Here is a 25,189-nt window from a genome sequence, read left to right as displayed (position 1 = left end):
AATTAAGTACTGACTTGCCAGGCTGGCTCTTCTGCTGTTTTTGACCACAAAGTAGGTGTGACTTCAATTTAACGATAGCAACAAAAAAACGTGCGGATATAATAGCGAGCTTACGTGGCGAAGGGTGATTGGATAATGTTTTCAATAATTCAACTACCTCCTCTTCCTTCATCCACGATCGTCTTCTGAAACTCTCTCTTCTCTATATTTCGTTTTTTTCTTTATCCTTCTGCGAAAACACAATGGCAATGGCGGCTGATCTGTTAAGACTCTCTTTATCGACTCAGCCCAAGCTCTCCTTCAGTTATGGCTCGAAAGTTAAGATTGACCGCTTTGACTTGCTCCAACGGCGCCGTCGCAGTAGTTTCTATTCCCTGCCTCGCTCAACTCCTGGTTTCATCTTATTCAACTCACTGGAAACTAGATCGCAGTCGCAAGAATCGTCTCTCCAAACGCCAAAACAAAAGCCTAAAGACTCTTCGGTTCTCCTCGATGTCAATGGGATGATGTGCGGCGGATGCGTATCCCGAGTTAAATCCGTTATCTCCTCCGACGAGCGAGTGGAATCAGTCGTGGTCAACTTATTGACAGAAACGGCGGCGATCAAGTTGAAGCAAGAGGTGATAGAGAGCGAGACCGTGGAGAGTGTTGCGGAGAGTATAGCTCAACGCGTGAGCAAGTGCGGGTTCATGGCGAAGAGGAGGGTTTCGGGGCTTGGAATCGGAGAGAATGTGAGAAAATGGAAGGAAATGTTGAAGAAGAAAGAGGAATTGCTGGTGAAGAGTAGGAATCGAGTGGCTTTTGCTTGGACTTTGGTGGCGCTTTGTTGTGGATCTCACGCTTCACATATTTTGCACTCGCTTGGGATTCATATCGCCCATGGTAATATACTTCAATGAAGGAATAATTCTTATTCAAATTAAGATCTGTGATAATGACTCTTTGAATTGGTACTTTGATTTAAATTAATTACTATGTTTGATGCAGGACCATTTTTGGAGGTCCTTCATAATTCTTATGTTAAAGGTGGATTGGCTTTAGCGGCTTTGCTGGGGCCAGGAAGAGGTTGGTTTTTTCCTCCCTTATTTGCACATATATTAACATTTAGGTGGTATTTAAGAAGTTGCTTTATAGACAACAATTTTAAATGCATTTTAAGATATTTATCTTAAGGCACTAGCTAGCAAAAATCTTTTAGTGTCTTAATACCCTAGTGAGTAAAGGTTGACTTCAATCAAATTTCTTGAAACTTGTGTTGCAGATCTGCTAGTTGATGGACTAATGGCGTTCAAGAAAGGATCACCTAATATGAATTCTCTCGTGGGATTTGGATCAATTGCGGCATTTATCATTAGTGCAGTGAGATTCTTCTTCTTTCTTTCCTTGTGGTTTGAAAGCTGATATTCAGTTTTCTGAGTGTAGCCTTGTGGAATCAATTTGCTTGTTTCAGTTGTTCTTATATTTGCCTATTTTCTTGTAGGTGTCACTTCTTAATCCTGAGTTTGCATGGGACGCATCCTTCTTTGATGAACCGGTGATTTCCCTTACTTTTACTTCTTTGCAATATTTGTTATCAATATTCTTTTTGCGCCTTTTGACATTATGCTCTACTCCTTAACTTTTAAGCTAAGCCTAGGACCCTTTTATCGTTGTTGAGTTACAGCTGCCGAATGCATCGTGATATGACCCCCTTGGTTACATCTAGTGATCGCTATTTCTATATATGCAGAAACAACTTAGATGAATGTCTGATAGTTTGGTTGATAACAGTTTCTCATGAAGTTTCCTGATTTTTTAGTATGCAGGTCATGCTTCTTGGTTTTGTGCTGCTGGGACGTTCTCTGGAGGAAAAAGCTAGGATTCAAGCATCTAGTGACATGAATGAACTTTTAGTGAGTTAGAATTGATACTTGCTTTTGGTGCTATTACGCTTGTTTTCTTGTTTCGTGGCCAATGGCCAATGACTCTGCTTTTCGGCTTTATGGATACACAGATTTTACTTGCAAAACATTCTTCTAACATATTCACCCTAAATTTTGAACTTCTTGCTCTTTGTGTGGTTTCACATGTGAGTTCATTGTTTTGCAGTCATTGATTTCCACTCAGTCAAGACTAGTGATTACTTCAAACGATGATTCATCTGCTGATTCTGTGCTTTGCTCTGATGCTATTTGCATTGAGGTTCCATCAGATGATATTCGAATTGGAGACTCAGTGTTAGTTTTGCCTGGAGAAACTATTCCTACAGATGTAAGTCTTGAATATGTTATAACATCAGGTTTGAGTGGATCATACACTGAATTTCATAAACTTGGTACATATACATTTGTACTTTCATTTGAAGCCAACACATCTTGCTAATGATATAAAACTAAGATGAACCTTTTATAATAACTGTATGATTGAATTTACTTCACACAAATTGACATCTGCTATAATTAAAATTCCCTACACAGGGGAAAGTCCTTGCAGGAAGAAGTGTGGTTGATGAATCCATGCTGACTGGAGAATCACTTCCGGTATTCAAGGAGAAAGGTCTCAGGGTCTCTGCTGGAACAATAAACTGGGTAAGATTGTTACTTTGGGGAATAGAACTTTGAAATGCTATGACTTATGCCATTGGCTTTTACTTTAGGGGTGAGAAATGCTTGACCGTTGCTTATTTCAGGGATATAGTTATAACCTTTTATATTAAAGTGCTTACTAGCTGGACTGCTTGAGATAATTAGACCTGAGTGGGAGAGCTAGACAAAGATTGAAAGTTGGGACTAAACTTGGATTCTTTCTGAATTATTTTTGAAGAAGTTTCCATTAAATTCACTTACCCATGCATTCATCATTCATTTTTATGGATGTTTATATATTTCAGGATGGTCCTCTAAGGATTGAAGCAACTTCCACAGGCTCCAACTCAACTATTTCTAAGATTGTACGAATGGTTAGTGCCCTAGTGAACCTTTTTATTGGATTAATCAGACAGTCATGTTCTGACATCTGATGTTTGATGAGTCACTATACTTTGCCTCTTACTGCACTGGGTATAATTGTCCCATGTTTATTTAATTACAAATGACAAACCATTGCATCCTTTTGGCCTGAGTAAGCTTCCAATATTTTTTCAGGTTGAGGATGCTCAAGGACAAGAAGCTCCAGTGCAAAGGCTTGCAGATGCGATAGCTGGGCCATTTGTATACAGCATAATGACTCTGTCGGCAGCAACCTTTGCCTTTTGGTATGGGGTTTGTTCTTCAGATGTATTAACTTTGGATAGACTGATGAAAGTTGGGGTGCTTAAAATTGATGGAAAAAACAAGATTTTAATTTATTTATTAAAGATATGTATGTAACTCTTAGATGCTTTCACAAAACTGAATGGGTAATTGTTATTCGATTTGCAAAGTTCAAATAGTTGAAATCTTACTTTGAGAAGATGATGGCAATTTTAGCTGCACTTCACCTCTAGTTGTTCTCTCCCCATCGTTCCATCTAAGATCTCCGCATACTTCTACTTTTGTATATGCCTGTAACAATTAGGGCATCAATTTAAGCAAGGGCTGGACAATTTTAAATTTCTTCCATTTTAGAAGTTGTGCATTTAGTTTACACATTGCCTTAACTTCCCATGCTAGTAGAGGTCCCTGTGGGCTTTTGTTTTAGTTGCTTATAGATATGTTATCGACTCTCTCCCAGCATCCCACTGATTCTCTACTAGCTTAACTCTTGCTTCTTGTCTCCTTGTTGCTTTGATATCCAGGTATTATGCCGGGACACACATATTTCCAGATGTTTTGCTCAATGACATTGCTGGGCCGGATGGAGATCCTTTACTTATGAGTTTGAAACTTGCTGTGGATGTACTAGTGAGTAATCTTATGTTTACATGCATTTCTTCACCAGCTTATTGCCTAAATATTGATTGCCTGATTGTTTGCATAGTTTTCGTTTTTGTCTATTTGGTTGCCAAGAAAGTTGTCAATCATAAGATTAATCTCAATATCATTAAAGAAACTTCTTTTTTCTTTTTGAAAAGAAGGAAACAAGTTAAAAAGTTATGCCTTTCTGCATTTTCCTGTTAAAAGTTGCAAAACACATTTGAGGGAGATTTTCTGGTAAGAATGGTAATGGCCAAAATTTAGAAAAAGATGCAATATGATTAAAGATTCAAATAAAAAAAAAATTTACAAGACTACTTTGATGTTCTTTTTTTGACCAGGTTGTACCTGGAGATTATTGCTTACATAGTTGCCCTCATTTTCTTCGAGAATTGGGGCTTAAAGTGATGTGCTTTATTTGCACTTTCTCTAAATAATCGAGCAAATATATATATTTGCACAGTCACTTTGTAATGCTAGTTATCTTTTTTCAGGTAGTTTCCTGTCCATGTGCACTGGGTCTCGCCACCCCAACAGCAATCCTTGTTGGCACCTCTCTTGGTAATTTATTTAGCTTGTTAATAAATCTTGATTTTGATACCTTTTCTGTTTAGTATTGATATAGTGAATGTGTAATATACTTATATTTACCAGTTAGAAGATAGTATGACCAAGTCCTAACTAACTATAGGTAAGTAAATATGTGGAGAGTTTTGGTTGTCTCATACTCTAATAACTATTGAGAACATCGGGAAGAATTCAATGGGAAAACTTCGATTTTGAGGAATTCCCAAATCCGCACTTTGGAAATATTGTTTATTTTAGAACATTTGCCCATTATGACATTGAGACCACTATAAGTTCACTGGTATGAGGTGTGCACATTGGATAGTCTTATATTTGAGGAATAGGATACGGGCCACTCAACTTTATTATTGATTATTTACATTTTATAATCAACAATTAAACTGCCTGTTATACTGAATTTTATATTGCTGCAATGATAATCATCAGGAGCAAGGCAAGGACTGCTTATAAGGGGAGGGGATGTTCTGGAACGCTTGGCCGGTGTAGACCATGTTGCTTTTGATAAAGTACTTCTACACTCGAAAATAATACTCTCTCTCTGCTATTTTATAACTTTCACTCTAACCTTACCCTCTTTTCCAATGCGCAGACGGGGACTCTCACTGAAGGAAAACCCACTGTCTCCTCAGTGGCTTCCTTTGCTTATGATGAATCAGAAATTCTTCAAATTGCTGCAGCAGTAGAGAGAACAGCAACACATCCAATTGCTAAGGCTATTGTGAAGAAGGCAGAATCGTTGAATTTGGCATTTCCAGAAACAAGAGGGCAACTAGTTGAACCAGGTTTTGGAACCTTAGCTGAAGTAAATGGACATTTGGTTGCTGTTGGTAATTTAAAATGGGTTAATGAACGATTCCAGATAAAAGCAAAGCCCTCTGATTTAATGAATTTGGAACATGCAATAATGCATCAGTCATCATCACCATCACCATCACCATCAAACTATTCAAAAACAGCTGTCTATGTTGGACGCGAGGGAGAAGGTGTTATTGGTGCCATAGGAATATCTGACAGTTTGCGGTATGATGCTGAGTCTACAGTGAGAAGGTAATATGTTCATATTCTTTTTACCATGTTGGAGAGTTCTCTCCATTCCCTGGCTTGACATGGACATTAGCTACAAGTCCTAATTAGTAGCCAATGCCCAATTGATTGTTCTCCATCCGTGGTTGGTCATGAAGTTCTATTAACTCTTCTTTATGTTTCAACTAGAATAGCAACAATTAAAACTTTCATTTGCTTTCCCATTTGTTCCATCAAAAATATGGTGAACATGCATAAAACTGCTGATGAAAAATGTTCCATGTACGAATCTTATTTTCTGACCTTTTGTCATTTGTGGTTGTTTTGTTGTCTTGTTTATAAAAGACTTCAGAAGAAGGGTATCAAAACAATCCTTATTTCAGGAGACAGGGAAGAGGCAGTTGCACCTATTGCAGAGACAGTTGGAATAGGAAGCGAATTTGTTAATGCATCCCTGACTCCACAGCAGAAATCAAGGGTTATATCTACTCTTCAGACTGCAGGACATCGCATTGCAATGGTATAATCTCTCCCAGAACAATCAGTCCTCTAGAATTTAATTTTGATTAATAATCTAAAGCATTCTTAAATCTCAACTGGCTCTTCAGTCAATAATTGGACTTCTTCATATTTTACTAAAAGCGGGCAGTATTGCTACTCCACTGACTTAGATGAAGAAGTACCTATATTATATTTTCCTTCAATGATTAGTTGTCCCAGGATCACATTTATAGTGAGCTGAGGAAGATTTAGGATGACCCTGATAAAAGTAACACATGCTAGTCCTAGACTGTGGCTTTGTTACAAATATGTCCAGCTCATTTGTCTATCTTTTTTCTCTCTAAAGGTAGGGGATGGCATTAATGATGCACCATCTTTGGCTCTTGCCGATGTTGGGATTTCTATGCAGACTGAAGCACAAGATACTGCAGCCTCTGATGCAGCATCAATTATACTTCTTGGAAACAGACTCTCACAGGTATGCTATTGTTCGAGTTCTTAATTGCAGTGTTCATGTTGCACCGCGTACAACATGTTACATGAGCTTGGTGATACTATAAACTTTATAGCTAGTCAATTTTGCCATTTTAAAAGATGTTTACAAAGATTATGTTTTGGCTGCTCCATAGAATACCAGGCATATACTTTCATTCTCACTGAAGACTTCCCTGGCAGGTAGTAGATGCGCTGGATCTTGCACAGGCAACAATGGCAAAAGTGTACCAAAATTTATCATGGGCAGTAGCATATAACGCTGTTGCCATCCCCATTGCTGCTGGTGTATTACTTCCCCAATATGATTTTGCCATGACACCATCACTTTCTGGTAAGTAAATTGGAAAAGTGGCAGAGTAACACACATTTATATGCATATGGTCCCCAGAATATATTCTCTTTCACATCTAGGATTATGACTAAGCTGCGTCACTCTTTTGTATTGGGCTTGACAGGTGGGCTAATGGCCTTGAGCTCAATATTTGTTGTAACCAACTCTTTGCTTTTACGTCTCCATGGGCTTGAGAAGATCAGGAAACATAATGTTGCGAAAATATCACAAATCCCTGCTGGTCCGAGTTAACGAAAGTAGTCCAGTCCAATCCATTGAATAAATATCCCGAGATGGTATTTCTTTTACTCAAAGATGAGCAAGAATGAAAAATGAGAGCACATCAATTTCTCTCTCTCTCTCTCTCTATCTCTCTCTCGTCATTGGGTTTAGCTTGTGGTTTATTATGTTATAATAAAGCATGTTGAAATGGTTTTGTGGACAAGCAAAGCCATTATCAAACTGCAAGGTTACTTGGTGGGCACAACGTGTAATCCATCTAGTACCATCGAAGTCTAATAATTAGGGCACTTGTGCTGTAACGATAAATGTAATTTCTTCGTCCGATTAAGTGAAAGAACAAAAGATGCATTTCTCATTTGCTTTGCGTTTTCCTTAACCTCTTTTTTATTCTTTTTCCGCCATTGTTTAATACTGCTTTATTATCAGCTTTCTTAGGGCCAAACACAGCATGTTCCTCCACTGATTCTTGCAAAGAGAGCAGCTGGTGTAATCACGTGCGAAGTGTCCATTGAACCACTCAATTGCTTGGTTACGGAATTGCAAAGCTGTGGCCAAGCAGATTCTTTGACTCAGAGACTGATGATGCTCTGCTCAGTATAAGGACGTTGCCAAATGCATGTAGAAATGGATCACAATTAAGTTCACGACAGAAACTCCATTATTTTCGGGTACGTTTTCAGGTCCTCTCCCATAACTTCTATTGGCCCTGCTCCACGCCATCGCCGTGCCCCCACCAAGTACCCAGTTCAAATCACTGAATGAAAACCTTCTGTCATTCCATCCATCCCCATCAAGCCCCACCCCCGCTTCCAAAGATAAGAAGAAGAAGAAAGTCATAGCTGATATTTAAAGCATTAATGGCAATTAATCCCCCAATGCATTACCACATCAATACATCATGCTTCAGAAATCAGCTGAACCTGAGAAAGTGAGCGAGACAAGGGAGAGAATCTTGCTTGCTTAGTCCTACAAAGTCTAAAACAATGTCCTTCACGGGCCACATTCCAAGGAGGTTTGTTTGTCTTTCCCAATTCCCATTAGGATGAAACCGAATTATACAGCAGTATTAAATTTAGGAAGAAGAATCAAAGATCTTCTCTGGAGGAGGAAGAAAGTTTCGGCGGCAGAACGTCCTAAAGAATAAAATAAAAATAAATTTCGAGAATGTGCAAATCAGATTCTTTTCACGCAGTGTCATTTCTCTACGAAGCCTTCATTTACGTTTGTAGCAATAAACAAATACGAGTGGTAAGAGGGAAACTGTGGAGTTTTCATCAGGATAGAAATTTCACAGTCCCAGCGCTGAATTGCGAATGCAAATTCCTTAAGAATTCTTTCATAATTCATAAAACTGAGTTGGGATTGGAGTCAGTTGGGGTAAATTCATGGGGAAAAGAAACATGGCCATGGCGCTGCCTAAGGTTGATGGCCCCACGACACCCAAAAATAATAAAAAATAAAAAACCTTAAAATACACACACATTAAATGGGCACGTGATTGGGAACATATTTAGTTGAAAGGACTTCCATGCAAAAACGCTTTACATGTGATTGGTGGGTCCACCTTACCCCCTCTACATTTACTCTACTGTACCGTTGATTATTCTTTTGTGTGTTTTCATTTTTTTTTCCCCAAGCAAATATCCACTTGGCATGTAACCACGTTGCCATGCTCCCCATTTGTTACACGTGGTGGCCCTTCCTCTTTCTTGTCTACGTGGCAGTTGAAAGAAACAACAATTTCGGAACCAACGGTGTACGTTAAAATTCAAATTTTTAAAAAAAGAATCAAATTATGATGGGGATTCCATGCCTTCTAACGCAATATAATTGCAGATGATGTAATTCCATAATATTACAATGTTTAAATGTATAAATATTTTAAAATTCAATTGTTCATTTTAATATTTTGAGCACAAATGATATGCATGGTCGCCAATTTTTCAAATTTCCATTGGTAAACTTTATGATAAGGTTGACATGAAAATGGAAAGCTTTCAACATAGACAAGAGTGGGAAATTACTTATTTCATGAAAGAAGCAGACCCCAAAAAGATGTGTGGCCCTTTTGAGTATAACTGAACAAAATGGATGGAAAATGGGGGACTGCGGCTACTAAATCAAGCAAGGATACGGTGTTAGGCAGTGATCAAAGTCACTGATGAGGTGGGAACAACTTCGAGGAAAAAAAAAATAATAAAAATGTTTAAATTTGATGAGGCATTTCTCGTTGGGGTCCACAAACATCAATTTGTCCTCAAACCCCAAATTCCCTTCCCTAATCTTGGATAATTCCCTTCCTTTAACTTCTTTGTGTGCTTATGAATTTCATTAAGCTTATAACAATTTCACCTAAGCATGTTTAACACCGTTTCGAATGTTTCCTTGTGATTTTTTTTAAATAAAAGATATAAATTATTTTTAAAAAATTAAAAATTTTTATTTTTATTAAATTCAATAAGTTTTGATATTTTTATTTTAAGTCGAATAAATTCATATATAACGTTAATGTAAACAGTAAAAATTAAAATATGATATGTATTAGCATGTTATGTTAATACTTTCGGAAGAATTACTTGACTTATTGCCAAATAAAGAGATTGAGTTTTGTATAAATTTAGTAAAAAATACTCAACCGATATTTATTACATCATACTGAATAATATTGATAGAATTTAAAGAATTCAATGATTAGTTAGACGATTTGTTGGATAAAAGTTTCATACGTCTTAATGTGCCATCATGAGATGCACCAGTATTATTTATAAAAAGAAAATAGATCACTTAGATTATGTATTAATTACAATTAATTTAATGATATTTTAAATAAAAATAATTAATTAATTATTAATTATAAAAAGTTAGTTAATTTAAAATATTATATAAAAATTAATTAATATAATATAAGAATAATAATTTATTTAATGATTTAAATTTTTTAATATATTATATCTAATTAAAATAAATTTGATTGTTTGGAATAATTTATAATTTTTTTACCAAAAATTAGAATGAAGAAAATAAAAAAAAAACCATTTAAAAGGGAGTTCAATAGGAGGGTATATTATTTAACAGAAGTGAAAAACGAAACAAAAAAAGAAAAAGAAAAAAGAAAAGAGAGTCACGTGGCAGGGCAGAGTGGAAGTGGGCCAATGAGAGAGACATGTTACCGTAAGAGGAACATACTCTAATCCAGGAAACAATACACTCATTTCACAACTTCTAAAACCCTTCAAATCATATTTCCCAAATCATACATTTTTTTAATTATTTTTTACAGTAATTAAAAGCTTAGAGAAAAGAAGCAATAATAGGACGCAGATCAGAAGAATGGCCCAGAACCAAAAAGGACTGGATGACAGAAACGTTAACGGCGTTGAGGAGAAGACACAGAGGGAGAAGGAGAAAGGTGACGGCGTCAAAATTGTCAGTGGGGGACCCAGCAAGGGGAAGAGGTGTCAGAGACAGTGAGGGGACGAGACCAATGACCTTCCCGAGGTAAAAATAAAAAAAACCCCTAATATATGAAAAAGTTTGATTGGGTTTAATTGTTTTCTTTTTTATCTTTATTTGATGGGATATTAGTTCAGTGTACGGTTGGCCTTTTTTTGTGGACCCTTTATTGTTTTTATTTATATTTTTATTTTTAATCAACGTTTTTTTTTTTTACCAAGATTCTGAATTCGCTCAGTCCTTTTTTCATGTCCACGTCGATGATTGATTTCACAGTGAATAGTAAAAATTCGTTTACCTTACATGGTAAAAAAAAAACGGATATTCCTAATTCCTCAAACAAATAGGAGAGATTTACGTGGAAGAAATAGAAACAAGAAAACGCGTAACCCTCGAAACGGCGAGCTAAACTAATACTAATACGGCGATGATTCTTTGGCGGGAGAGCAGTTAATAACGGAAAGTAACTGGCAACTGCCAAACAGTAAATTTTTTAAAAAAAACTAACCTCATGTTCGAAACATGACAAAAGAAATTAAAGAAAAAACAGAGAAGAGAGGGTTGTTTGTCAACCTAAAGAGGATTATTTATATCTCCTGCTGACGAAACATACAAAGAAAGCGACCCTTGAAACAATTGTTTCATAATTATAGTCTGTAATTAATTATACTATCACCTCTTTAAATGGAGAAAAAAATTAAAAAGTAAAAAAAATGGAAAGAAGAAAGAGAGTTTGGTGTTTGCAGTAGGCAGGGGAGATGGCAGAGGCTACGGCAGAGAGTTATTTTAACTTTATCTATGAAATAATTCTTCTTTCTGTCACTCTCTCTTTCTTTGTTACTCCATCTAACAGTGGCTAGCAGTATTATTATTATTGTTTTTTTTGGCTCCGTTTCTCTTTGGCACTTCTCTAGCTCTTTGGGCACTGTATATAGAAGAGGGGGTCTATGTGACAGAACGATGTGATGTGACGAGCAGCCTCCTCTGTTCTTCTTTCTTGCTTTCTCCTCCTTCGCCTCCTCCTTCTTCTTATCGTTACCCAGTCAAAAGAAAAGTGATCAAAAATCTAAATGTGGTAAAGAAGAATAAACAATAATACGGAAAACAGCAGCAACAACGGCAAAGTATCATAAAAAGTAAGCTCATTTTTTGTTCTTCGTCATCGTTTCCATGTCGGTGAGTCCGGTGGAGCAGTAGAGAAAAAAGGAGAGGTTTTTGCCCGGGGTTTTTCGAGTGCTTGAGAAGAGACGTCGTCCTTCTTTTCTTCTTTGTCTTTGGCTGAGATATGGTGTGGGTGGTTTTGTTTGAAAAGTAAGGTTTCATCTGGGAAAGTTTAATGATGGCATTGGCATTTCGTTTGGACTTTATCTTCTTGGTTTCTCTCTTCTGTTCGGGCTTTGCTTTTGTGGATTCAGAAGATGGTAAGTGTTCCATTATGTTAGAAATGAAAGAGTCTTTTTTTATTAAGTATGTTTCATCTGGGTTTTGTTTGGATACTCTGAAACTGTAAGAAAACAATGGCAAGTAAAGTTGCTAGCTTTTCTTATCAATTTTTAAAGATTACCCTTTTAATTCTTTTTTAAAAAGGGCTGCTGGTTCACTGTTTTCTACTGATTTTGAATACGAGCTCCTTGCTTTTTGAGTGTTTTCATTTATTGTTGCAGTTATGGACCATGCTTGAATAAAAAAGCTTTTGATTTTTAACTTTTTCGTTTTAAAATTTGAAGATAGGTTGATTGGTTTTGTGTTGTCTGCATTTCCACAATGAAACTAAAATTTCGTGTTTTTGTCTATGTTATGTAATGTAATGAAGGAGCAACGCTGTTGGAGATAAAGAAGTCGTTTAGGGATGTGGACAATGTTCTATATGACTGGGCGGATACGCCATCTTCAGATTATTGTGTCTGGAGAGGGGTCACTTGCGATAATGTCACCTTTAATGTCGTTGCACTGTATGTTCTGATGCTATTATGCTTTCACTTCGGTGTCTTTGCCTTTTTTTTTTTACTTTGTCTTGGCACTGTAATTCTTGATGGTAAAATGTTTCTTGGTTTGCCAAAATTTGGTTTCTCCCCCATCCCTTTTCAGCTGATGTTTGTTTGTTATGGTTTCTGGCACTGTAGTAATCTATCAGGCTTAAATCTTGATGGAGAAATCTCACCAGCAATTGGAAATCTTAAGGACCTCCTCACTGTGTACTGTTCTTTATTCTCTGCCTTCTCTTTGAAATCTAAGCTATTTTTTTTCCTTCCCCTATTTCTGTATGTTTTGTTAGAAAGATTTTTAGTATGAAGTGTACAATATAATTAATGAGTTTGGTAGAAAAAGAAGTATATTCTCCTGAACTCTCCTTATCTTGTATTTTAGATGAATTGTTGAAGCAAATGGAGCCAAAACTTATTTGCCATTGTGAAATGAAATTGTAATGGATTTGGATTGAGATTGATAAAAGGTTATGTCTTATGTGATCAGTGACCTCAGAGGCAATCGTCTTTCGGGACAAATTCCAGATGAGATTGGTGATTGTTCATCTTTGAAAAGCCTGTAAGTGGTTTAGCAGAAAAGTGCGCAAGAATCTGACATTGTAGATGTTATTTTGAGAAAGTTTACATAAGTAGCTTGCAAATTAGATTGAACATTGTTCACCGGTGTTGTCAGGGACTTGTCTTTTAATGAGTTATATGGAGACATACCTTTTTCGATTTCAAAGCTGAAACAACTGGAATATATGTAAGTTACCCATGAAGCATGGCTCAATGTACTGTGTTGCATGAATTCTTGGTCTGCTTAGTTTTAATAGTTTGAAGTTTTTTGGATGACTGTTCAGAATTTTGAAAAACAATCAGTTAATTGGACCAATACCTTCAACTCTGTCACAGATTCCAAATTTGAAAGTTTTGTAAGTTGTTTCTTCCCATTTCTTCACATTGCCTCACAATTCCCTGATGAGTCGATGAAATTTTCATGCCCTGACTACTTATGACATACTGGTTCCAGGGACCTGGCACAAAATAAACTCGGTGGGGAAGTACCGAGGCTCATCTATTGGAATGAAGTGTTACAGTATCTGTGAGTGCAAAATAGTTACTGCACCAATTGATTTTGCTGTATAACAGTTCCATATGAAAATTTCCCATTCAATGATATCTTCCCACGAATCCTAAGCCTGGACATTTCTAATTCTTTTATTTTCTTCCCAATTTTAGTGGCTTGCGAGGAAACAATCTGGTTGGTACACTTTCCCCAGACATGTGCCAGCTAACTGGTTTATGGTACTTGTAAGTTTCCTCACTATCCCATTTTGTTATTCAATAATCTCATATTGTCATTGTTATCTTTTGACATGTAAGGCTTTTTTCCAGTTTAATTTATGCTCTATATTGTTTGCAGTGATGTGAGGAACAACAGTTTGACTGGCAGCATCCCACAGAACATAGGCAACTGCACTGCCTTCCAGGTCTTGTACGTACTCATCATCTAGCTCAATGAGGCCAAATGCTTTCAAATTTTCTAATATTGGTTGATAAAAAATATCTCTTATCTTGTGATTGGTAGGGACTTGTCCTACAACCAGCTAACTGGGGAAATTCCATTCAATATTGGGTTCTTGCAAGTAGCTACACTGTATGCGCCTGACATATTCTTTTTTTCCCCGTAATGTCTATGTGCCTGCGTACTGTGAATTTATTTAGTGTTCTCATGTTGATTTTGTTGGGTAGATCCTTGCAAGGTAATCATCTTTCAGGGAAGATTCCATCTGTCATTGGTCTGATGCAGGCCCTTGCGGTATTGTAAGTGCCTCTTGTTCATATCTGCTTTGAAGTCCTTTAATCATTTGAAATCTCTCTTTTCCTTGTGTTACCTATCTTATGTGCTCACTTTCTTGTGTATCCAATCCAGGGATTTAAGCTGCAACAAGTTAAGTGGACCCATCCCTTCTATTTTGGGGAATCTGACCTACACAGAAAAATTGTAAGTAGGTGTTTAGTGTTCATGTACTGTTAATACCAATTATTTTAATTCTCATTGCGGCTTGCTAGTTTTAGATACAAAATTCGAAGTATGATTAAACAGCTGCTAGTATGTTTCTACTTAACTTGTGTTCAAGATTTTGATGGGAATACATTACATGCTGTAGATATTTGCATGGTAACCAACTGACTGGATCTATCCCCCCTGAGCTCGGAAATATGACAAAGCTTCACTACTTGTAAGATTAATTTCTCTCTGTTTTATCTTGCCTATTTGTAATCCTAGTTGGTCTCTACCCAACTGTTCTGCATTTTTAAAATGTGATATCTATAGTCAGCCTGTAACATATCAGCAATGTTGATGCGAATTGATGCAAAGTATACTTTGTTAGGCTCTCAAGCACTGTTTTGCATTGGCAGCATCTCAAGCATTATTTTGCCTCATGCAGGGAGCTGAATGATAATCATCTTACAGGGCATATTCCACCAGAGCTTGGGAAACTAACCGAATTGTTTGATCTGTATGTTAGTGTTCCTGGTTGTTCAATATTAATTGTTAGGTTCCTACTATATCATAAGCATTGAGACATCCTTTTGCAGGAATGTCGCTAACAATAATCTTGAAGGACCTATTCCTGATAATCTTAGCTCATGTACAAATCTCAACAGCCTGTAAGCACTGATTTCCTGTCTGTAACTTTATTTCTTTTAATTTGAACTGTTTAAGGAACTTATCTATTGCTTAATCTGATGATAGCAATGTGCATGGAAACAAGTTGAATGGAACAATTCCACCTGAATTTGAAAGGCTAGAGAGTATGACGTATCTGTAAGCTTCATTCTTGTTATACTAAATGCTCAGGTCCAATGTTCATAAACATGTGTAATTTATTGTCTTAATGTTCCAATCTTCATTAAATTAGTGAATTTTGTTGTGATGAATCTCATAAATCTAATTGTCTTCAAACCTTCTCAGGAATCTCTCCTCCAACAATATCAAGGGTTCTATACCAATTGAGCTATCCCGAATCGGTAATTTGGATACTCTGTAAGTATTAACTGCACTAAGGTGTTCATCTTTTTTCATTTTATTGGTTCCTAATTCTTGTTTGTTTTCTCAGGGACATTTCTAACAACAAAATTAGTGGTTTGATTCCTTCCTCCCTTGGTGATTTGGAACATCTTCTGAAGCTGTGAGTGCTTCTAGAAAATGGTATCTGATTTAATTGCTTAGCAAAGATTTTCACCTTATATTCCTTTTTTTTTTTGGTAGGAATTTAAGCAGAAATCATTTGACAGGAGTCATTCCAGCTGAATTTGGTAATCTAAGAAGTGTTATGGAGATGTAAGAAATCTAATTTTACTGCCTTTAATAGGCTTAAGCTTTCTGTAGTCCTTGTTGACTTTGCATCTTATGCTTCTACATTGTAGAGACCTTTCAAGCAATCATCTCTCAGGCATTATTCCTCAAGAACTCACTCAGGTTCAGAACATGTTCTCATTGTAAGTAACTGTGTCCACTTGAATTGTGAATACTTTAGCTGTTAGCAAGAACATGCCAGGTTACATTGTGGCATTGTTATGGCCTTAGAGATTTATTAGATGAATTATTTGTGATGGCCTTGACTTTTGATTGAATATTTGCTCTTTTTTATTTATGGATTACGGCTTCTAGTGGGTTTAAGATCCTCAGACTTCTTCATGAAATGTCTTCAGCGTTTTAATACCTTGGTTCAAAATAATGCAGGAGATTGGAAAACAATAATTTATCAGGAGATGTGATGTCACTAATCAACTGCATCAGTCTTACCATCTTGTGGGTTGATGGTTCACTAGATTTTTTGTTTTCCTTTTAATGTGGCTTTACCTTTAAAATGTACAGTAACAGTGGCATTATATAACCTTATAAACTCCGTGAAACCTTGCAGAAATGTATCCTATAACAACCTTGCTGGTGATATTCCCACAAGCAATAACTTTTCAAGATTCTCACCAGACAGGTAAAATTCTACTGTTTTGGTCATTAGAATTCCCAGCGGATAATCCTTACTAAAAGCTCAATCTAGCTGCTAGTTTTTTCCCTACCAAAGCCTAATTTCCAACTGACAACATCTTGTTAGCAGTTTTATTGGAAATCCTGGGCTTTGCGGCTATTGGCTTTCTTCTCCGTGCCACATGTCTCATCCCACAGAGCGAGGTAATTATGACCTTAGAGAGAGAGAGAGAGAAAGGTGTTTTTATCTCGTATGATGGTATTATGAGTGGACATAAGCTGCTGTAGAACTTCCATTTTTAAAGTAGATGGTTGACCTGAAGTTGTGAAGCTGAGAAGCCTCATGAATCGAAAATAGTGACAAGCATGATGAGCCACTACCTCGTCAGTCATTTTGAATGTTACAAATCAGATTCTCAGCGTTCAGAATCTTGAGTGCAAGAACATTTTTTCATCTATGTTGATATGATAATATCATTTTTGTTAAATAGTTGTTCCTGATCTTAGATGATCAATATTTTCTTGGTATGTTAAAATCATTCAGTTGCACACTTTGGATGATTATTGATTTTGTTCTGTTCATTCTGGTCTATGCAGTTGTGATCTCTAAAGCAGCAATCCTAGGCATTGCACTTGGTGCCCTTGTGATTCTTCTAATGATCTTGATTGCAGCATGTCGCCCACATAATCCTACAACTTTTCCAGATGGATCACTGGATAAGCCAGGTGCCTTCTCGTTTTGTGTGTAATGCAAGTCCTTTGGCCTTAGAGTATAGAACATAGGAATATGGAGAATGATTTTCTGAGTTCCGTGGTCCCATTTTGGGTTACCAAATTGAACAATTCTGCAAATATCATCTAAGAAGATTAATAAGGTGGTAGGTTAGAGTAGGCTGCAATAATTTGGAAAAGTGGAAAATAGGAGATAGATTGGATAAGAAAATTAATTGTAGGATAGCGTTTCTTAATTGGTTTCTGTTTGTTATTTTAAATCAGCCTTCTTGTTGAAAATTGTGCCCCCTGTTATTGACTTGTGGACTCCTTAGCTACAGTTACTTACTCAACACCAAAATTAGTGATCCTTCACATGAATATGGCGCTTCATGTATACGAGGACATAATGAGAATGACAGAGAATTTGAGTGAGAAGTATATAATCGGCAATGGTGCATCAAGCACAGTCTACAAATGTGTTCTTAAGAATTGCAAGCCAGTTGCTATCAAGAGACTCTACTCTCATTATCCACAGTGCTTGAAGGAATTTGAGACAGAACTTGAGACAGTTGGGAGCATTAAGCACCGAAATCTGGTCAGCCTTCAAGGATATTCTCTCTCCCCTTCTGGGAACCTTCTCTTCTATGACTATATGGAGAATGGCAGTCTTTGGGATCTACTCCATGGTAAGTTTGTGTTCTTAAAATGAAGCAGTACCTGGTTGTTTATATTGCTAAATTCTGGTGTTAGAATATGTTAGTATCTCTAGTTTCTCTTTATGCTCTTTTGACTCCACATGGAACACATTTTTCATATCATCCATAGTTTTCTCTTTTTGAATTTTACAAATTCCAAGTATTCGTTTGCTGCAGTTTCTACCAAGAAGAAAAAGCTTGATTGGGACACTCGTCTAAAGGTAGCACTTGGAGCAGCACAAGGGTTGGCATATTTGCATCATGACTGTAGTCCCCGAATCATCCACAGGGATGTAAAGTCATCTAACATTTTGTTGGACAAGGATTTTGAGGCTCATCTTACTGATTTTGGCATTGCCAAAAGCTTATGCATATCCAAGTCTTATACTTCCACGTACATAATGGGCACCATTGGTTATATAGACCCTGAGTATGCTCGCACTTCCCGCCTCACTGAGAAATCTGATGTTTACAGCTATGGGATTGTCCTGCTTGAATTATTGACTGGAAGGAAAGCTGTAGACAACGAATCCAATCTCCATCAACTGGTTGGTTTTTTATCCATTTTCATACTTTGAAATCTAATGCTAACACTGATAGGAAATATAATGATCCTTATTTTGATTTTGATTGGATAGTTTATTTTGGGTTTGTGCATAGTTTAAAACTCAAAGTATAACATGTGTATCAGATTTTGTCCAAGACTGCCAATAACGCTGTCATGGAAACGGTTGATCCAGAGATCACTGCTACTTGCAAGGATCTTGGAGCAGTTAAGAAAGTTTTTCAGCTTGCCCTTCTATGCACCAAGAGACACCCATCAGATCGACCAACAATGCACGAAGTGACACGTGTGCTAGGAAGCCTTATGCCATTGGACACCCCACCAAAACAGCCAAGCTCAATGCAACCTACCAAGGTGACTTGCTACAAGGATGAATATGCAAATCTGAAGACTCCACATTTGGTCAATTGCCCATCTATGAGCACCTCAGATGCACAACTCTTCCTAAAATTTGGAGAGGTAATATCCCGAAATAGTGAGTAAAGGTAGTTTGAAGCCATCAATGTAATATCAATATTCCAGGAATGAGCATTGAATGAATGAAGTTATAATTGATGGGAAATTGTGTATAAAGACTTTGGTATCAATTATCGTGGCTTAGAGAAAAAGGGAAAAAAGGATGGGACTTACTTTAGTAGTAATAGATTTAAAAAAGATGCTAGTACCACAAATTCATGCTTGTATATTGTACTGCATATGAAATTATGGTAGTAATCTTGGCATTGTCTAAAGTGGGACCTCTGCATCTGGCAATAAAGCTTCTGGCCTGGTGGGGTTTATAGTCTCAGGCTTTGGAGAGTTGGTTGCTTGCAGCTCTGCATAAACTCATTATATGCGTGAGCCAGCAATAATGCACTGAGAACTGAGAAGCCTAGCTGGATTCCTTCGTCCTGGACCTTATCACTGCACTTGTTTGAATGCCGAAAGATCACAATTGATTTCCTCTGTTGTCACCATCTCAAAACTCTTGATGGGCTTTGTGCCTCATCCCCATAAGTGGAAACTGTATCAGTTAACGCTCCTAGGCTTTCCCGCATTTTACTGATCCTGGTGATAGACAGACGCACCAAATGAATAGCTCTGTAAAGCAAAAAAGATTCTACAAACTGGGATCAAGATAGTTTTCTCTTTTTTGTACTTTATATCTGTGAAAAAGGACGTCTGATTCGTTACGGTTAATGAACACAAGCCACGCACAACACCCGAGTCAACCCGTGCCTGTGAAGACGTAAGTTTTGCAACCATGTCAAACTCATTGCATTTTGTGATTTTATTACATTAACATAAATCAAAGAATATTGCATGATCTTTGGAATTAGACCATGCATTAAGCTAGGGTCACTCTTCATTGACTCATTTGTTGTGCATACCTTGTGTTCATTAACACTTATTTGGGTACAGTAGCCCAAATTCACGGCCTTATTTGTATTTGGGTTTGGATTATCATTATTTGATTTATATGTATTTAGGTTTAAAAAAGATTAAAAGAAGAGCTTGCCATGTACATTTGGTTGAAACTCCCTTCTGTTATAACAGTGGTAAGCTTTGAGTTTAATGATCCTTTAACTGTTCTTTTTTTGTGGGTTTGATCATTTATTTTATTCTTGTCTACTGACTTTGTAAGCAGTCACGGAATTTCAGATGCAGTGGCTGATTTCACTTTCACTTTACAGTGTAAACTGTCAGGTCAAAATGGCAATCATTCTCACCATCCTTCATCCTTTATAAAATCAAAAAAGTACTAATGATGCTCGCATTAAGAACACAGTTCTAGTTCTAGATTTGCCTAATTACCACGGGATTAAACATGCCAAATGACAAGGACTGTCACTCATGTCTCATCTTGAATTTTTCATGGCACCTGACTTCAGGCAGAAAGAAACAGAGCTGACATGATTGATGCAGGGTGACATTGATATCTGCCCAGAGCTGCACGTTCATTTTTGTTTTGGAGTCTGAACAATTTTAAATGACTATAAGAGAAAAAAAAATTAAATGAGATGCACAAAAAAATAAGTCTTTGTAAGATCTTCTTGTTATTTCCTGAAGTATTTTTACATATCCAGGACCAGACTTATCTACTACTGTTTCTGCATTCTAATCTGGGTTTATTTTTCCTTATTGTATTATCTCTGCTGCATATCTCCGGTATCCTATTGGCCACCAGAGTTATCTGAAAAGACTGCATAATAGTTTTAAGTTTCAAGCTACTTAGTCCCCTGCACGGTCAAAAAACCATCTGTCAGCTGTTTCAATTTTGATATAGAGGCTTTTTCCTTCTTCATGCTACAAGTAGAACTTCTTGGCATCTTTAGCCCGGAAAATTCTATATTTCATGGGAAACGAACCTCTAAACCTTCTTGTCCCTTTAGCTGCTCCATTGCTAACTGACACTGTTAAAAACAAAGCAAGTGATGGGAGTTTCATCAGTTCATGCATGCATTCACATCTACTAGTGTAAAAACTATCTTGATGCATGACGTCAGCTTGGTTCAAGTTAATTTCTTTCAAACAATCTTCGATTATTGAAAAGGAAATACAATAATAATATATATCAACACTCGATACCTTCTTGTTTCTGATTCCGTTGAGATATGCAATGAGATGCTCTTCCATAATTTTTAATTGTGACAGGTCCTCAACATTTTGTGGGTATTTCCAATCCCTGTCAAAACAATATCAAAAAATATTTTTTAAATATTTAATTATACACGCGTACGCGCACGCACACATATCTAATAAATTTGAATTATTTTACGAACCTCAGTATCTTGCTCTTCTCAGCAAGCTTTTCCTTCAACTCCTTCAGTTGATCTTCATGTAACTGTATATAATGTAAAGCAATTCAAATTAAGGGTATTACAAGCAAACAAATTTTAAGAAAACAATTGTCCAAAGTCCATAGTCATACCTTCAGAACATTGCTTCTGGGGAAAAAAACAAAAGGGAAAAAACCTTATGAGTTGATAGGGTGCATTGAAAGATGACACAGCAAATTGAATTAAACGAAAAAGAAAAGGTAAACCTGTCTTCGGAGACGTTTCTTGGATCAGCCTCTGAGTCCGAATTTTCATAAAATTTAGTCAACACCTTCGGAAACAAACAAGAAAAAGAGTTAGAATTACAATACATTTCTTTTCCCGGGGATAAATTTCGTTTGCCTGATCGGAGGAGCAAAACCAAATAAACAAAATGAAATTGAGAGCTTGGGACCTGCCTTCATGGTATAGGCCCTCCTGGTGACACACAAAACACAATCAACAATCCATCAGTCACTCAGCAAAGAGAAGAAATTGAGAAAATTTTAACTGTTGGTATTATTATCTATGAATGAACAAAGGGTTCGTCACCTCTCTTCACGTTCTTCCAAAGACAATTTAGAGAGTCTCTCAACAACAGCACTCAAGTCCCTGTAATCACCAAAGTAATTCCAATCGCCAATTTAAACAGTAATAACTTTTCTACAAAGAACATAAAGATTAGAAAGGAAAATGATGGCATATCCAGCCTTAATCTGGAAGATTAAGTAATTTATTTATCTCGATTTTTAATTATAAAAAAAATAATTAAAATAAAAGGGGGAAAAAAAAGGATTGAAATTACTTGTCCTGACCAACCAAAAGTGTTGGCCTGTCGGCGGGAGAGAACAACAAAAGGGCTAGATCAACATCACACAGTATAGCAAGTTCTTTTGCCTTCTTAACAAGGCCTGCTTTGCGCTTTGAATATTTAGTCTGTCTTGCCTTCGCACTTTCCAACCTTTGGATTTTGAGCTTTCCCCTTCCCATCTCTCGCTTTCCTCCCTCACAACGCCTATCTGTTCTTCTGTTCCTTTGCTTTGCCCAAAATGGTTCAATGTACAGGAATGTAAATAGGGTTGTAACCATTTATGATGCAATTATTATGAGAATCTGGGTGCTTTTAACCAATTAAATGTCACATGATTTTTACATTTATTAAAACATTACCTTCATATTTAAGAAACAAAATTGTGTCAAAATAAACGAAACTCGTCAAATTTAGTACTAAAAAGTTTCAAATTTATCACTTAACTTTCTACAATGATGAAACGAAATAATCCCTTCAAACAATTTTTTGTTTTGCTCTATCGTTTTATGTTTGCCGCTCGATTTGTGGAATTGTCTTCTCTGTTTTCTCATTTCAGTTCATTTTTAAATTTTTTCTTACTTTTCCCGCGAGTTTCTTTTATGATATTTCTACATGTTGTGTTCTTCTTTTCGCACTTTCGCGCTCTTTTTGCCTAATCCAATGATTATACAATTTTGTTTTAATTCTCACTACATCATGCTTACGTGGTAAATATTTATATTTTTATATTTTGTAAACATTCCATCTAAGAGAATATAAAAATAAAAAAAATAAAAAAAATTGATTTTTGGTAAAAAAAATTAAACTTATAAAAATTGTGTATAAATGTTTTAACTTATTTAGAAAACCAAAGTTAATTCGATCAATCAAATTAAAATGGTAAAAGTTAACATCAGGAGACCACTAACAAATTTCATATGAACTCTTTGCTTAATGAGTGATGTTGCTTATTAAAACTATTCCCATTCATATTTTTTCATATATTTATTATCTTAGGTGGCTTTCTTTTATAAATAAAAATATAAATATTTTCCATGTCAGCATAATATAACAAGAAAAACTTTTGGATGGAATAATCTGTTTTAATACATAAAAAACTAAAATTGTACCCAAAAAATGTAATAAAATTGAAAAATTATATAAAAAATTAATCATCTTTCCTAAATAAATCAATTCTCTTTTGTTTTCTCAGTTATTTGCTGTAGTTTAATGGCCAAAGAGAGGATGAAGACGGAGCCGGGCTATTAGAGGGGGGTGACATGCAGCAATCAAGTCATTGTCTCGTTGATTGCTCCTTAACGGCGAAGAAATTGCCATTTTTGTCAACTGAAATGGACAACTTGTCATCAATCATACGGTAATGACAACCTGAATTGTCTTGGGTCGGATAACGGGGCACTAGAGTCAGTGCCGAAAATACGTGGACTTCCTCGGCCCGGTCATTCATACCCCCAACAAAATTAAACATGGATAGCCGACAGCCTATTGAAATAACACATTTCGTTTTGTTGAATAAAAAATTAAGATTTTAAGTTTGTAGCTTAATGGTTGTCCCCGTTGGTTTTAGTTTTTTAAAATAATTTTTATATTAAAAAATATAATATTTAAATAATATTTAAATAATTAAAAAATTTAAATAAAATAATTTTTTATTATATTAAATTAAGTTTATATATATATTTTAATCAAATAAATCATTTTAAATAATAATTAATTAATTATTATTAATTACAATGCTTTTTTGTTATTTTATATTTATATTACAATGATACGAATTTGAGGTGGAGGGTGTAAAATATTATAAAGTTATATTATCATGTCAAATTAATATGTCACGTCATCATCAATTATGATATATCAATATGTCATATTATTATCAATTATGATATATCAATATGTCACATTAACAATATGTAATATAAAATAATAAATAATATTTTAATTAAATTAATTATTAATTATAAAACTTATTTGATTCAAAATAAAAGTTCAAGAGTTTAAAATAAAAATATAAAAGCTTAATTGAACATAAAAAAAACTTATTTAAGGACTTTTTTAAGTATTATGTCTTTAAAAAATATAATATTTAAATAAGTTAAATAGTATTTATTTTTATTATATTTTATGTAATTTTTATATTTTTTATTTTGAATGAAATAAGTGTTTAAATATATTATTATTAATCAAAATATTAATTATTATTTTTTATAAAAAAATACTTACATGACATATTAACATGATATAATAAATTATTGATAATATTTTGGTGTGATATGATAATATCACATCATAATTTTCCTATCAACGTCTTATATTATAAAAAATAAAAAATAATATTTTAATTAATAATGATATTTAAAAAAATAACAAATAGTTATTGATAATATTTTATTTGATTTAAAAAATTTAAAAGTTGTTTAAATATAATAAAAAATAATAATTAATTTCAATTTTATTAAATAATTTTTTTAAAAAATATTATATTCTAAAAAGACCTATTGGAGGTGAGAAAGTAATAGAGTCAACTGGAAATCGAGAGAGGGCTGGATAACATTACAACCATAAAAAGTTGCGTTAGTAAATTTACTAGAAGAAAATGAATTTTGGAGGACAAACAACAAAAACGGCACTAAAATTCATCTTTAGCCGAGTTTCCACGCAGGTGAATGGCACTACTATCTCTTCGATGAATTTTATTTTTTTTTAAATTGCCACGTCATAGATTTCTCAGCTGCAACTAAGGCAAAGCACACGACCACCGTCAAAAACCTGAGGAATCTTCGTCTCAGGGGCCCCGCGTGCGACGCCCAATTTCGAAACTACCCGTCCCTTTGCCTTGCCTTGACATTGACGTGATGTGAGGAAAAGAAAAGAATAATAATACTTGTGAGATTAAGATTAATTAATTTAACGTATAATAAAAAATTGTCAGTTTTCGAACACAAAAGATTAACAATGATTTACTATTAATTGAGGAAGACCGAATAATTAAGATTTATTAGTATTACTTTTTGAAATTCGAATTTCGAATGAGGAAAATAAATGCCTTCAAATTTAAGAGAGTTCTTGGGAAATGAGTAGGTGGTATTTTCAATTTAATTAGAAATTCGTTTTGATAAATGCAAAATAGTAAGTT

The 25,189-nt window shown here is 35.4% G+C and overlaps 3 protein-coding genes across 4 annotated transcripts; 2 read left to right on the top strand and 1 right to left on the bottom strand.

Annotated features, from left to right (window-relative positions):
- The first annotated feature begins 166 nt into the window (after positions 1–166).
- LOC110411350 (copper-transporting ATPase PAA2, chloroplastic) lies at positions 167–7,411 on the top strand. The gene is made up of 17 exons (XM_021421473.2): positions 167–882; positions 988–1,065; positions 1,262–1,359; positions 1,481–1,534; positions 1,806–1,892; positions 2,089–2,250; positions 2,457–2,567; positions 2,870–2,938; positions 3,123–3,232; positions 3,755–3,860; positions 4,367–4,433; positions 4,887–4,966; positions 5,050–5,507; positions 5,829–6,003; positions 6,331–6,462; positions 6,660–6,810; positions 6,935–7,411. The coding sequence occupies exons 1-17, from the start codon at positions 243–245 to the stop codon at positions 7,060–7,062; spliced, it is 2,706 nt and encodes a 901-aa protein (XP_021277148.1). The 5' UTR covers positions 167–242; the 3' UTR covers positions 7,063–7,411.
- Positions 7,412–11,228: 3,817 nt separating this feature from the next.
- Positions 11,229–19,175, top strand: LOC110411620 (Leucine-rich receptor-like protein kinase family protein). Of its 2 annotated transcripts, none has more exons than XM_021421854.2 (27): positions 11,229–11,927; positions 12,320–12,458; positions 12,630–12,701; positions 12,979–13,050; positions 13,165–13,236; positions 13,334–13,405; positions 13,504–13,575; positions 13,713–13,784; positions 13,897–13,968; positions 14,062–14,130; positions 14,226–14,297; positions 14,407–14,478; positions 14,645–14,716; positions 14,927–14,998; positions 15,078–15,149; positions 15,235–15,306; positions 15,454–15,525; positions 15,599–15,670; positions 15,751–15,822; positions 15,909–15,980; positions 16,225–16,293; positions 16,406–16,477; positions 16,601–16,674; positions 17,068–17,196; positions 17,517–17,870; positions 18,057–18,427; positions 18,571–19,175. In XM_021421854.2, exons 1-27 carry the CDS (start codon positions 11,843–11,845, stop codon positions 18,925–18,927), a joined length of 2,943 nt encoding a protein of 980 aa, XP_021277529.1. In that variant the 5' UTR covers positions 11,229–11,842; the 3' UTR covers positions 18,928–19,175. The 2 variants fall into 2 exon arrangements, with proteins under 2 accessions (XP_021277529.1, XP_021277530.1); XM_021421855.2 differs by having other exon boundaries at positions 11,234–11,927; positions 17,523–17,870.
- Positions 19,176–20,534: 1,359 nt separating this feature from the next.
- AGL33 (AGAMOUS-like 33) lies at positions 20,535–22,260 on the bottom strand. Its single transcript, XM_021421860.1, has 9 exons — positions 22,048–22,260; positions 21,795–21,854; positions 21,662–21,680; positions 21,470–21,534; positions 21,356–21,371; positions 21,207–21,268; positions 21,013–21,109; positions 20,793–20,837; positions 20,535–20,663 (listed from the first exon to the last, which is right to left on the bottom strand). The coding sequence occupies exons 1-9, from the start codon at positions 22,230–22,232 to the stop codon at positions 20,652–20,654; spliced, it is 561 nt and encodes a 186-aa protein (XP_021277535.1). The 5' UTR covers positions 22,233–22,260; the 3' UTR covers positions 20,535–20,651.
- Positions 22,261–25,189: the final 2,929 nt, after the last annotated feature.

Source organism: Theobroma umbraticum, unplaced genomic scaffold, assembly GCF_002168275.2.
Source record: "Theobroma umbraticum cultivar Fairchild unplaced genomic scaffold, ASM216827v3 scaffold_56.0, whole genome shotgun sequence".
Taxonomy (NCBI): Eukaryota; Viridiplantae; Streptophyta; class Magnoliopsida; order Malvales; family Malvaceae; genus Theobroma; species Theobroma umbraticum.
Note: the sequence above shows the minus strand (reverse complement) of the source record. Positions and strands in the feature narration are given on the sequence as shown.

What these genes read in the sequence shown, in the direction of transcription:
- LOC110411350 (XM_021421473.2), top strand. Translation starts at nt 243, where the DNA reads ATGGCAATGGCGGCTGATCTGTTAAGACTCTCTTTATCGACTCAGCCC. An exon ending in TTTGCTGGGGCCAGGAAGAG is followed by an intron (nt 1,066 to 1,261) that starts GTTGGTTTTTTC and finishes CTTGTGTTGCAG; the next exon opens with ATCTGCTAGTTGATGGACTA. An exon ending in CGGCATTTATCATTAGTGCA is followed by an intron (nt 1,360 to 1,480) that starts GTGAGATTCTTC and finishes ATTTTCTTGTAG; the next exon opens with GTGTCACTTCTTAATCCTGA.
- LOC110411620 (XM_021421854.2), top strand. Translation starts at nt 11,843, where the DNA reads ATGATGGCATTGGCATTTCGTTTGGACTTTATCTTCTTGGTTTCTCTC. An exon ending in TGTTCATCTTTGAAAAGCCT is followed by an intron (nt 13,051 to 13,164) that starts GTAAGTGGTTTA and finishes CGGTGTTGTCAG; the next exon opens with GGACTTGTCTTTTAATGAGT. An exon ending in CTAGAGAGTATGACGTATCT is followed by an intron (nt 15,307 to 15,453) that starts GTAAGCTTCATT and finishes AAACCTTCTCAG; the next exon opens with GAATCTCTCCTCCAACAATA.
- AGL33 (XM_021421860.1), bottom strand. Translation starts at nt 22,232, where the DNA reads ATGGGAAGGGGAAAGCTCAAAATCCAAAGGTTGGAAAGTGCGAAGGCA. An exon ending in CTTTTGGTTGGTCAGGACAA is followed by an intron (nt 21,855 to 22,047) that starts GTAATTTCAATC and finishes TGGTGATTACAG; the next exon opens with GGACTTGAGTGCTGTTGTTG. An exon ending in GAGAAGAGCAAGATACTGAG is followed by an intron (nt 21,110 to 21,206) that starts GTTCGTAAAATA and finishes TTGTTTTGACAG; the next exon opens with GGATTGGAAATACCCACAAA.